Source organism: Panthera tigris, chromosome B4 (assembly GCF_018350195.1).
Source record: "Panthera tigris isolate Pti1 chromosome B4, P.tigris_Pti1_mat1.1, whole genome shotgun sequence".
Lineage (NCBI taxonomy): Eukaryota > Metazoa > Chordata > Mammalia > Carnivora > Felidae > Panthera > Panthera tigris.
The window spans coordinates 87,960,521-87,974,674 of NC_056666.1; the positions used below are offsets into that span (position 1 = coordinate 87,960,521).

The window sequence follows — 14,154 nt, forward strand, 5'->3', positions numbered from 1 at the left end:
CACAGCTTCATACTACCATTACATAAACAGAAAAGGCAGTGAATGCTTTGGGGACAAATTAACTCTGACATACTTAGCCCATGTTGACACCAAATAATACCTCATTCACTCAAAACATTCACTCCCACACTACGTACGTAGACATCCGTTGGCTATGTATTAAAAGTTTCTCCATATATATTAAAGATTAAAGATGCCTTTCTTTATTGAACAGTTTATATATCTACTTAAGGAAATTACCAGTTTTGCTTAGCCAAGTAAGCCATTTTAAAAAATCCCCAGAGGCTGATTTTTATAGCATCTAAACTGTAACCAGCCTTTTGAAATTCCTTCAGAATTTTTACCTGATAAATTGTGATTTAAATATAAATGGGGGTGGGGGAAGAAAGACATTTATGCATATTTATAAAAATTTGCAAAAAGGGGCACCTGGGTGGCTCAGTCGGTTAGGTGTCCGACTTCAGCTCAGGTCATGATCTCATGGTCCGTGGGTTCGAGCCCTGCATCGGGCTCTGTGCTGACAGCTCAGAGCCTGGAACCTGCTTTGGATTCTGTGTCTCCTTCGCTCTTTCTGCTCATTCCCTGCTCATGTTCTGTCTCTCTTTCTCAAAAATAAACACTGAAAACATTTTTTTAAAAAACTTGCAAATGGCAGATTTTCCTCTTCTGTCTTTGTCATTAGAGTCCCTGTTTCCATCCCAAGAATCTTAACCATTTATCTGCGCTGTTTTGAATCAGGGGGTGAGCAGATCATCTGGACACGGTGATAAATGTTGCTTCTACAAGATGAAGCAATTGAAGAATAACTAACAGTTAAAATACGCTGAAAATGTTAATATTTTATGTTCTCTTTTTTAAATTGGAGTTGGATAAGAATCTTATCTGAGCTCTTTGTTATCTCCAAATGCAGTCTTTGGATTCTTTGGATTTTCTAAAGTCTCTCTCTGTTGATAGACTATTCTTTTGCTTTTCAGACCTCCTTACGAGTAAACAGTTTTTGTATGTTCTGGGATTCAGATCTCTCATCCACAGGCAACAGGGCCTGAGGAGCAAGATGCATTACTTACACTCAGATGTGGAAGAGCTTTGTTTCTTTGGACAATTTGATGCTAATGCTTAAAAGTTGAGCCAAGTGGGAAAGTAGAAACTGGCAAATGGAAGATGCTTTAAGGCTGGTATAAGGAGGAGGGAAAGGAGAAAGACCAGAGGGGTATACAAGCCTCTAACAGAGATTTTGGCAAATGGCTGGGCTCATATGAAAGGCTAATTGTGGCAAGATTTTTTGTTTTGTTTTCATTTGTTTTAAAATAACCTAAGTTGTTTTTTAGTTTATTTTATGTGATATTGGTTTACAGTAAAGTAATAATAGGTAAGCTGGAGCGGTGATCTAGGCTAGGGCATTAAGTCCACAGTGGATGTTAAAATATAACATACAAAACTCTAAAGACAATAAAAATATAAGTGGTTTCCAGAGGTTGGAGGGGAAGGAGGGAGGAATAGGCAGAGCACAGAGGGGTTTTAGGGCAGTGAAACTACCCTGTATGATTCTATAATGATGGATACATGTAATTTTACATTTGTACAAAGCCGCAGAATTTACACCAAGAGTGATCCCTAATGTAAAGAATGGACTCTGGGTGATAATGATGTGTCAACATAGGTTTATTCATTAATTGTAACAATGAACCACTCTGCTGAGGGATGTTGGTAATGGGGGAGGCTGTGAATGTGTGGTGAGAGGGGGTATATGGAAAATCTCTGCACCTGCCATTCAATTTTTGCTGTCAACCTAAAACTACTCAAAAAATAAAGTCTATTAACTGTACATAATATATATTATGTATATATTATATATATCATTATATATATAATCATATATATAACATTATATATAATATGAACATATTTAATGTTATAACATAGTCTATTAACTATACATAATATATATACAATACATATATAAAACATAGTCTGTTAACTATATGTATTATATATATATATACTATTAACTATACATATTATATATACAAAATAAACATTGTAGCATATATAATATAATATGTATTATATAGCATATAATAGCATATAATATTAGCACATAATATTAACATATTATATATATAATAGAAACATTAGCTGGTGCAGTTGCTTATTGCTTGACTGCTATGGAATGAAATGTTACAGAATTTGCACATAAACAAAAAAAAAATACATGAAATAATCAAGAAGAAATAGAAAAACCAATCATCTGGATTGGCTTCCTTCTAAGAATATTATGAGATGAGTGTCTGATACAGCATTTTGAGATGACCCTGTTAGCTATGAACCTATGGGACTAGAGGGCAATTCAACATGAAGAAATAGTAATTGTACAAAAGTTACACAAATGCATAAGGAAGGGCAAAGTTTGGATTATTTAAGCACCCTGTATGTTTCACAACTAGTGCGGAAGAAGTGAAGGAAAAAGAAGTTATTTTAGAAGCACAGTACAGTTTGAGCTCTTTGATCTAGGAAAACAACATTTCATAAGGGATGAGAATGGCTCATTTGCTTGAGAAAACACCTTAAAGACAATGCACTGTATTCAAAGGCATGATCTAAGTAAGAGGGATTTAGACAAATAAATCTAAATAGTTCTACAAACTAAAAAGGAGAAATTGTTAATTTCTGGCAGTTGGAAAAACAGGGACTTGAGGTCTTGGTAGAGAGAGGAGGCTTGAGCAAGATGGCAGCCAGCAAGATCCTAAAGGAGAGAATGATTAGAGAGTAATCCTACTTAGATGGGATGGTCATTGACCTTTAGGATGGTGAATATGAATCATTGTCTCTTCTGAGGCAGAATCTAAGTCCCATGTTGACCCCCATCCTTCAGGGGAACCCCATCACGTAGGACAGCCAAGTGCTTATATAGAAGGTGTTGGAAGAAAAGTGGTGAGGGGAATGAGTAAAGAAAAAGTAGTCATGAAAAGTAAATTAATGAGCTGTAAACTGAGAGTTCAATAGAAGCAGAAATTCATAATAGTCCTCAGGATTCCATTTAGATATGGAACAAGGCACAGATTTTGAAAAATGTATGAGATGAGGCCAAAACATTTTATTTGGATGTTAAAACTAAGGGTGAGCACAGAGAGCTAAAAGTTTGAGGCATCCATACAGGCCGTGGACACTTAGGTAACAAACTTGTGGGGTGCAATTGTGGTCAAAACATGGATACTTTGGTAAACTGTGGAAGCTGGGATTTGGGCAGAGGAACAAATATACAATTGGACTTAAATTCTGCTGAATTCCTATAGGGTGATATAGTTACTAACCTAGGGACAAGTTCGCTTTACTGTGCTAGTGACAAAGCCTTTCTATTGCAATCATTTTAAGTTTTGGTCTGAATCTGTATATTCATTTGTTTGCAAGCAGCATGATATTACCTAGGCTCTCCAGATTCATTAAAGTGATTTCCCCAAGATCATTCAGCTATTGGTGGTAGAAAAACTGAGGCTTCTGATTCTCTGGTATAGTACTATTTTCACAATACAAGGATCTTGTAATTAAAGCTTTTCACTTTTAAACACAATGTTTAACATACAGATTACCAATGTATTGTACCAATACAATGTAGATTGTATTTATTGTATTTATATGTATTTAGTGTGTGTGTGTGTGTGTGTGCGCGTGTGTATAGCTATATATATTATATATATGCATACATATATATGTATATATATACATACATATAATATATATAGCATCTACATTAATTAAGCAGCTATTATAGAAAACACCTATTATATGAGGATGCAAAGATGAAGAGGACATACCTCCTATTTTTAGGTATAATATGATCATTGTGGAGAAGACAGACTAGCAAACCAACATGGCAAATCATTTTGTATGTGTCATAGTGAAGGTATTTGGAGGGCATTTGGAAAGTATTAGGGAAGAAACACAACTCTGGAGATTCAGAACAGATAAAGATAGAGAACAAATGAATGAATAAATTAAAAATTTTACACTAGCACATTTCTTTATGAGTCTCTTCTGGTATACAATGACACTATTATTTCAGATTTACCTGATTCATAGGATCTTGTGGAAATATGCTTTGGTAGAAATCCTGTTTATTCTTAAGCAGTTATAAGTCTTTTAAGTAACAGTGGGTTTTAAAATAACAGCATTTTAAAATAGAGACTTCAAATTCCCTTTTTTCCATTCTGGGCATTCACTGCTTCTAGAGTTTAAGCCAAACCTAAAATAAGCCCTTTAGTCTATGCTATTAGGTTTAACTTGTAAAATAAAATAAAGAGAAAATATGACAGCATAAATTTTAAGTTAATATGATTTGAATTTATGAATCCACAGGGTAAAGAATTCCAATTTTAAAGACTTCTAAATGGGAAGAGTCTTGATCTTTGGGCCCAGAAGTCAGTCTTAACCAACTTCTGGAAACTAATAGACAGAGATCACATTTTTAGGCTAAGAAGACACACAAGACCTCAGCTAATTGGATTATTTTTGTTGTCAATACAGACTACAACAAAAATTATATGCTTTCATGATTATAACTGAAATGGCTGTTACAAAGTTCTATTTGTCCTTGCTATTGTCAAATAATATAATTATTAACATTTTTGTGCTCAAATATAAACCTATCAAAAGCTATAAAACAGATCTTATTTGTTTTTTTCAAAATCAGCATAATTAACTTGAAATATATTTCATTATTAAACTAGATTATGAGAGAATTGTTTCAAATAAATTTGGTATTTTTATTTATAGAATCAAGCCAATACACAGTAAAATTGGGAAATAAATACACCAGTTATATTTCGATACAATATGACAAGCCATCTTTTTCCTGTAAACAACTATTAGATATAGCCACAAACATCTATCAAAACCAGAACCATACAATTACCCCAAGAAAACACATTAAAATTCTTCTGTATAGCATAACAAGTTAAGGGATGTAGAACTTTGAAAAAACAGTTCCCAAAATGGAATACTAAATATACAACATTAGTTCTTTTTTTTAATGTTAATGTATATTTATTTTGAGAGAGAGACAGGGTGCAAGCTGGGGAGGGGCAGAGAGAGAGGGAGAGACAGAATCTGAAGCAGGCTCCAGGCTCCTAGCTGTCAGCACAGAGCTCCACGCGGGGCTCGAACCCATGAACCATGAGATCATGACCTGAGCCAAGGTCGGACGCTTAACTGACAGAGCCACCCAGGCGCCCCTCTGCAGCATTAGTTCTTAGTAAATTTGTTATAATAACGATCTAAAGCATTATAGAATATATGAAGTCAGAATTCCCATGAAATAAAGACAACTACTTTCATGTGTGGAAATGCTAATTATTTTATATTAATAATGATTCTTAATTATTCTTATATTACAATCAGATTTATTTTCAGATTTGGAACACAAAAATATTTAATTCATTCCATCATATTTTGTTTTTATTTAGAATACAAATCAATGTAAAAAGATGTGATATAAATATATATAAAACAAAAAAGAAAAAAGAATAGCATTTAACTTTTAGCCTTAGTGTACATTTTTGATGCTGATGTACTTAGGTCGTATATATTTTTTCATTCGTGATAATTTAATGTACTTAAAAATCGAGTTAGAGTAATAGTTTTAAAATGGCTGTGTCGGTGTGGGGGAGTCACACAATTTGAGTGATTCAACCTATTTAGTCTGTCTTGGGGACTTAAAGGAAGTAACTTTTCTAATGAATAGTTTTCAATTTTTGCACAAATTGTCTGAGGTCAAGTTGGAGTAAAGATTAACTCTCTAGGGGCACCTGGGTGGCTCAGTCAGTTAACTGTCTGACTCTTGATCTCAGTTTAGGTCTTGATCTCGGGGTTGTGAGTTCAAGCCCTGTGTTGAAAAATTTTTTTACAAGATTCATTCTCTAATATTTATCATCCTGTGTTACTCATGATTCCAAGCGTTGGCAATGGCCAAGGGCCACAGGAAGGTAGATACAGTGGCTGCTTCTGCACCTGCGAGATGGCTCTGCCCTGGGCTTACTCTAAATACAGCTGTTGCTTCCAGTATGAAAATCCTTTAAGGGCCCAGTTTACCTGGGTTTTAAAGGAGCCTAATCTCTGATATTTGGGATGAAGGATTAGGCTCAATCTCCCTGGATGGTTCTAATTATGCCTTAATGGTAGAATCAAATCCTGAACTATAATTTAAAGCTTCAAGTATCAAATTTCATTACAATAATGTGGGTTTTAGAGTCTGAAAAACTTAAATCTTTAACCTAATTGGATTACTTTCCTTGTGTAATAACGGATTAAAGTTGTGTTTGATTTCCATTTTAGGAATTATAAGAAGTTTAGGACGGTGCTGTATGTTAATAAGTCTGCTTGACTTTTTTTCCCTTTAAAAACCACACCGTTCCCTCATTTATGGTGTAAGACTACTTTGATGATGATTGAAGTTCTGTGTGTAGGGCGAGTATATATGTAACTGAAGAATTTCACTAATTCCCTGCACAGTTATTTTTACATTTTAAAAATACTGTCCCAAATTAACCCATTAATTACTTAATGCACACTCTAAAATGTTCCTTATTCAGGGTGCCTGGGTGGCTCAGTCATTTGAGCACCCAACTCGTCATTTTGGCTCAGGTCGTGATCCCAGGGTCTTGGGATCAAACCCCGCATTGGGCTCTATGCTGAGCATGGAACCTGCTTAAGATTCTCTCTCTCCCTCTCCCTCTCCCTCTGCCCCTCTCCCCCACAAAAAAAAATAAAATGTTCCTTTTTTGTCAACAATTAATGTTTATCAAATGACACCACCCATTTCTCTGTACCAGTGGATTATTTTTTAATTACATTCCCCATACCCACACAGATACATTAATATTGTATGCTTGCACGATGTTCCCACAGATAACTCTGCAAAATAAAATAAGGTGATGTTACACATTTATCTTTGATTGTAAGCCTTCATTTGGCATAATATCTTAGATCTTCTCCTCAGCCAAGAAAAGGTCCTAGCATACTCTTCTTAACCACCTACAGTTTCCTTTCTTCTTGAAAAAAAATGTTTATTTATTTTTGAGAGAGAGAGACACAAAATGTGAGCAGGGGAGGGACAGAGAAAGAGAGGGAGACACAGAATCTGAAGCAGGCTCCAAGCTCTGAGCTGTCAGCACTGAGCCCGACTTGGGACTCTAACTCACGGACCATGAGATCATGACCTTAGCCAAAGTCAGATGCTTAACAGACTGAGCTATCCAGGCGCCCCACCCTTTCTTCTAAAATAGACAGGCAGGACTCTTCCACTTGGAGTATTGTTTTGGGACATATGAATGCCATATCTGGGTACATAACACTAAGGAAGTTTAGCAACTAGCTAAGTTAAGCTTCTCAGCCTAAATCACAGAGAATAATACCGTCTATTTGCCTAGTACAGAACTAGCGCTCAGGATCGTCTGGTGTTTTCCCTAGCCTTTTGTATTATCTTGTCTCCTGATGCATTAAAATGAGAGAACACAGCTCAGTAGGTTGATACACAACTTATTTGAGAGATGTTCCTAAATAGAAGATTCAAATCGAATTGTTTTACCTGGAGGTACACATCAACATTTTGAAACAGTCTGTACAAAAAACATGAGGCTATTACTTTGGAATTGGATGGGCTCATCTTTGTACCAACCCAAAGGGCTTTAGTTCTAAATTGTTGAAGAAAAGCTGTCACAGGAGCTGACAGCATCAGAGAGGGCAGGGTTACCGAGGTGCTATTATGACTCAAATGATGAGGAACTGATTAATTTAAGTTGGCTCATAATGTGCCATCCAGTGCCCTTTAAGAGACCTATTTCTGATTTTTAAAAAGCAGAATTGTAAAACCTAAGGGCTTAATTTCTATAAAATATTTGCAAGCTTTTTGTAGGCATATCAATCCAGGGAGTAGCGGGCCTGAGAATTTGGAAAGGCAAGAGAATGAAGAGGAGTGAACTTGAAACTTCCAGGTTCTCACAGTGCTATCTAGTCCTCAATTTCTTATCTGCAAAGTTAAACAACAACAACAACAACAACAACAACAACAACAATGCTATTAAAATGATTATTAATTCGTCCAAGGGATTCAAAATATTTATGATGTGTCCCCAAATCATTGCATGATCTCTAAAAAGGAGAGGGAGCCAGACAAAATAGCTCGAAAAAAAACACTGGGTTCCATTAATGAAAAATGCAGTAACAACAGTCAAGTCGTGCTGTAATTTATCTCTGTTTAGAAGTAAAAGAAATTGATGCTCTTGGCTGGCTCTGATTTGCCTGCATTTATTTACTTTTTATTTAATGTTTATTTTTGAAACACACACACACACACACACACACACACACACACACACACAAAGTGAGAGTGGGGGAGGGACAGAGAGCGAGAGGGAGACACTGAATCCGAAACAGGCTCCAGACTCTCAGCACAGAACCCAGTGCACGGCTCGAACTCACAAACCATGAGATCATGACCCCAGCGGAAGTCTGACGCTTAACTGACTGAGCCACCCAGCTGCCCCATGACTTACCTGCATTTAAAGGCAAGCAAGTTCTATCTTTGAATTGGAAAACTTTGGTTAGGCACAAGTCAGGCTTAGTGTCCGCTGGCAATGCTCTCCAATGAATCAGCAAAGCTATATTTAAATTCTAGGATTTTATATCCCAGACATGAAACCAACAAATTCTGGTTAATGGAAAGTAAACAGGAAAAAGCTGTTCAATTCTGAAGGCCCTAAGACTATAATAAAAGCAATTGGTACATTCATATGACACATGACAGTTCAGGAAGATCTTTTCACACCTTTGATTTCATTTTGTCCTCACAACAATCCTGTGAGGCGTTATCAACTCCACTGTACAGCCAAGGAGATGAAAGCATTATGTGTGTTTAAGTAATTTTCCAAAATCATGCATTTAGTAATAAAGGAAACCATACTAGGTGCAGAGCAATTTTTTCCCCCCATCTCCACCCCATTCCATCCAACCGTGCCTCTCGTCTACCATATGTAACTTAGACGGTTGGGAGAATGGAAGGAAAGACCAAATTATTTTTAATTAAACACGAAGGGACATTCTACATCTTGAGTTTCTCTTTAGGAAACTCTTATTAATAAGTCTGGACACCCCAAACATGAAGTAATAATCATGTTACTATCCACCACAACACAGAATACCCTATAACACTGGTCAAATATGTTTACAGTGTTCTAGACAAAGTCTACATAGTACCTTGGGCAATCCATTTCTGTTCTTCTAACAAAACTGGATATTCTTTACATAAATCTGATTTTAAAATGGCCTTGCAGTGGGAGAAAAAAGATTTTATTAGCCATTTGACAATATTTGCTCTAACCTTCAGCATCTTAATAAATTATACCTTCCATAACTGGTACAACATGAGGAGCCTAAAACAAGGAGGGAAGGAACTGTCAGTTCTAAAGTTACCATTTTGAAATTTAGCATTTAACAGAACTTTTCTCTTTCTGCTCTGAACCAAGCACCCCCTGCTCCATATGCCCCAAGAACTCATGCCTGTCCAAGGCACTGTCCCATCTCCAGGTCTCTGCCTGAAGCTGCATTTTCTTTTCTTTTCTTTTTTAATGTTTATTTTTGAAAGAGAGAGAGAGAGAGAGAGGGAGAGTGCAAGTAGGAGAGGGGCAGAGAAAGAGGGAGACACAGAATCTGAGGCAGTCTCCAGGTTCTGAGCTGTCAGCACAGAGCCGGACGTGGGGCTGGAACTCAGGAACTCTGAGATCATGACCTGAGCCGGAAGTCAGATGCTTAACCGACTGAACTACCCAGGTGCACCTGAGGCTGCATTTTCTGATGCATGAACTGATTTTTATTGGATGGAAAAAATTTCTCTGAAGGTTCTTCTAATTCCTTTCAAACACTAAGGCCGATGATGAGCTCACTTTGTTTGAAATAATGCCCCTACATCGTATGACTTCTAAACCAAGCAAGCCTTAGTTCTGTCCATAATAAAAGGAAAAGAAAAGAAAGGAAACCAACAACAGAATGTAAAGCCAGGGTGGTTATGTTTTTCCTTTAGAACTATAACTTCTATTATATTTCTGAAAATTAGGCCTACAAATCTTAGTCTAGCATATTTTTTCATCATTTTTTAATTTTTTAATTTTTTAACGTCCCCTATAAAACAATTCATAACTTTTGGTCATAGCAATGAGAAAATGCAACTAGAAACACAGTCTTGCACTCAACAAACTGACGCTTATCTCTTAGAAGTTCATTTGTTCCCATGATTTCTAGCTGGATTCAGCCAGTAGACCCAAAAGACCACTACAAGAGTCAGGCTGCGTGAATGTGGGCTCAGGTTGAAACAGGAATGAATTTGATGGACTTAGACGATTTAGGCGAGTCCTTCCATGTACCCATACTGTTTGTGGGGCTCCGGTTGTTAGTGTAAGAAGTCTGTCTTCTGCTCATACTGTCAGAATCTTCTTTGTTGAACGTTTGATTCATGTTCTGGCAGCATGGGAAGCTGTGGACACAGTCTTGCAGGAGATGGCCGCTAAAAAACATGTATATCCAGGGATTACAGCAACTATTCAAGGAAGCCAGTAATGCAGTGATGGTGATGGCCGGGTTTTCTGATTCTGTACAAAAAACGTAAGGGGAGATTATTTAAATAGTCAAATGAAAGTAACTGAGCACTGGGTAAACTCATTTTTCTACTGACTCTTAGAAGTGGGGAAAAAGTTATGGGTTAATGTAGAAAATGAAGTATATTGTTCATTAATCCGGGAAATGGCTGGTGTCTGGAAGTCGCTTGGTTGTGAAATATTTTCATAAGCAAGATGCATTGACGTTCATTCAAATATCTTAAACCACTTGAAAATATCTCAGTAGAATGAGTGGGAAGAATATGAAACAATTTATTTAAAAAAAATGTGTATTCTTTATACTAGCATTAGTATGTGCTAACAGACACAGCAGTTACAGAATGGCTGCAATTTCAATGAAATTTCAGAAGTCTATAGCCACGTAAATAAAATTGTATTCATCCTAACAACTAAGGCAAAAGTATGACATTATGGAACATGTTTAGTAGTTCTACATTTTTAAATATTAAACGTATTTTGTAATAAGACAACCATACATAAGGGAACAGTAGTAATAGGTCCCTGAAGGATGCATTATTTGGTTGTTTCTGGAGTTGTTTTTTGTGTTTTTGTTGTTGTTGTTAATTTTCTATAGTTTCTTTTGATTTTAAAAGAAAACCATTTTGGTGGTTTGGGCAATTAAACTATATTAAGAACAGCTGAGTTAGGAAATTCCAACAAGTTTTTGAAATATTTTATGCTAATTTGCACTGGTAAACCACATAAATATTATAATCTTTCACAGAACTATGACACTGATAATACACCTTTTTGAAACATAAGAATAATCAGCAAGCACTTTTTCTTCATTATTAAATATAAACTTGGGTCTTCTCACTGTTGTTATGCTGGAATAAATTACAGGTGATTTAATCATACCTCGTGCTAAAATGCTACCATTAAAGGTGATCATGATCTATGGTTACAGACTGTATTCAAAAAGAATGAAAATCATCACCATACCTATGCAGAGGTAGAGAAGTTTTTAGAAATTATGTCTAAATTCTGATAAAGCAATACTTAGACTGAGTTTTTTTTATTTGATTGGCAATAATTACGAGGCTGCTATAAGATCAAGCAAGACCGGAAATGATAAACCAAAAATAATAGCATTTATGTTGTATTATTTATTATCAGTAATATTATAGCCATGTAGGTATTTTTATTTGTTTGAATTAAATCCACTCTCAAATGTTTTATTTGCACATATAACTTCCAATAGTAAATCACACAGGCTCCCTACCTCAATCTCAAATAGCAAAAGGAGACAGTTCTTCCCAGATACCTATTTCCCAACTATAGCTGATGTTGGTAGCATTCCTGTAATATATTTTATTTGAAAAAGTTGGGTTTTTTCTCACTTATAGGAAATAACATTTTTCAAGACCCAGCCTTAACTGTTTTTGGTGGGGTTCTTTTGAAGTTAGTACTTTTAGTTTGTGGAGGAATTAGAATCAAAGAAACTAGTAGGTGTAGAGAACATTCTCCATAAAGCACTGCAAGAGTTGTGGGGGGGGGGGGGCTATAGCTGTATGGTTAAGTTAGTGCTGAAAGATGAATTAATTACTTTAACAAATTTAGAGTTTATCAATAATCCTGCTTTAAAATACCAGAAAAAAAGGTGCTACAGTTAATTGTCAGAAAAAAAAAATTTTAAAGATGATAAGAAATGGAACACTAAATGCTAAATTAGAATTATTGGCTTCTTAAGAATCTTTCTTCAGGAAAAAATATGTGCGTTTATCTTTGCCCTTGGGGCATTCCTACAAAATTTTTGTATTGTGATATTTTTCACAAGCTAGCAACAAGCAGTGGTTACAGTACAAATATTTCTCTGAATCCGATAGACTCAAAGGCGGGGGGAGGGGGGCGAAATTAGCGCAGTGGTTAGTGATCTGGCAAAAAGTCATTATCACGTTTTGTAGTTGCCTGGTTGACTGTAGGGCGCAGTTTCTGGATTTGTCTTAGGATCACTTCAAACTACAAGTGCACATTCCTGGGCCCCATTCCACAGCTACTGAATCAAAATGTCTGGGGTGGAGACCCCTGCCGTTTTGGTAATTTCACCCAAAGCTAAGCATGCAGAAGTTTAAGAACTACTGCCCCAGAGGATAGTATGAAAAGCACCCACTCCCCCGAACCCCGGCCACACGCACAGCCGAATTCCCGCACTTTCCTCCTTTCTCCCGCCCGACACCTACCGATCCAAACAAACTTCTCATCCCAGACAGACCACAGCTGAAGGATGAAGAAGGGCGCCCAGCAAACGATGTAAACTGTCACGATCACAAAAGTCATCTTCACCGTGCGAATCTTGGCGCGGGAAATGGTCTTCACGCTGCTGATACACGGCGCGAGCAGGAGCCCCTTATGCAAAGCGCCACTCGCGCCCTCGGTGCCCTTTCCCGGGAGCAAAGCCGTCTTTCCGCGGACGTTGCGCCAGATGTGGTAGCAGATGAAGCCATAGCAGGTACCCAGGATGACCACGGGCGCCACGAAGATGCCACCCGTCATCCAGGTCACATAGGCGCGGGGACCCCAGGGCTGGATGAAGGTGGCCCAGCAGTCCCGGGCCTTGGTGACGTTGTTCACCTCGACCATGGAGAAGACGAAGTACTGCGGCGTGCTCAGCACGAAGCTCAGCACCCAGGCGGCAGCGATCATGAGGCGCGAGCGGCGCGTCGGTTGCTGCAGCGTCTTCAGCGGGTGGCACACCGCAATGTAGCGGTCGGCGGTCATGACCACCAGCATGTAGGGCGACACGAACATGCCGAACACCTGCAGGTGCTTCACCACGCGGCACAGCCCGTCGGGCCCGCGGAAACGGTAGGTGATGTCCCAGCACATCTGCGGCAGCACCTGGAAGAAAGCGACGGCCAGGTCGGCCAGGCTGAGGTGGCGGATGAAGAGGTGCATGCGGGACGTCTTGCGAGGGGTGCGGTGCAGCGCCACCAACACGCTGCTGTTGCCCAGCACGGCTACCACGAAAGTCACAGCCAGCACGGCGATCTCCAGCTTGGCCAGCTCCTCGTTGCGCACGTCCCCCTGGGGGCTGCCGCCATCCCCGAGCGCCTCCGCTGCCCGGCTGCCGTTGACACCGCCGGCTAACAGGGGCCACCCCTGGCTGGAGTTGTCCGCGGGCCCCTCGTTGGGGCCTCCGGAGAAACGCATGCTGTCCATGCAGCGCCTCCGCGGCCTCCGCGGAGGCCAGCTGTCTTCCCACGGCCGCTGGCGAGGGCTCCTTGCCCGTCGCGCGCTGTCCTTCCCGCGCTCGCTGGGCTCTGCTCGCTGGGCCCTGCTGTCCCTCTTGCGGGCGTCTGCGGGCACAGCGTCCCACCGCCGGCCGAGCTGCTCTCGCTCCCGTCACCGACCTCTTTCCCCGCTCGGCTCCTTTTCAGCTCGGAAGGCGCTGGGGAGGTGCGCTCCGAGCTTCTGAAAGCACTGGGCTCCAAACTCAATTATTTATGCGGAGTTTGTTTCCCCAGAAAGCGCTCCCTCTCGTCCCAGTGGTTGG

At 38.9% G+C, this 14,154-nt stretch overlaps 1 protein-coding gene across 1 annotated transcript; it reads right to left on the reverse strand.

Moving 5' to 3' along the window:
- Positions 1-9,767: 9,767 nt before the first annotated feature.
- Positions 9,768-13,893, reverse strand: AVPR1A (arginine vasopressin receptor 1A). Its single transcript, XM_015543222.2, has 2 exons — positions 12,842-13,893; positions 9,768-10,634 (listed from the first exon to the last, which is right to left on the reverse strand). Exons 1-2 carry the CDS (start codon positions 13,818-13,820, stop codon positions 10,348-10,350), a joined length of 1,266 nt encoding a protein of 421 aa, XP_015398708.2. The 5' UTR covers positions 13,821-13,893; the 3' UTR covers positions 9,768-10,347.
- Between the last annotated feature and the right edge of the window lie 261 nt (positions 13,894-14,154).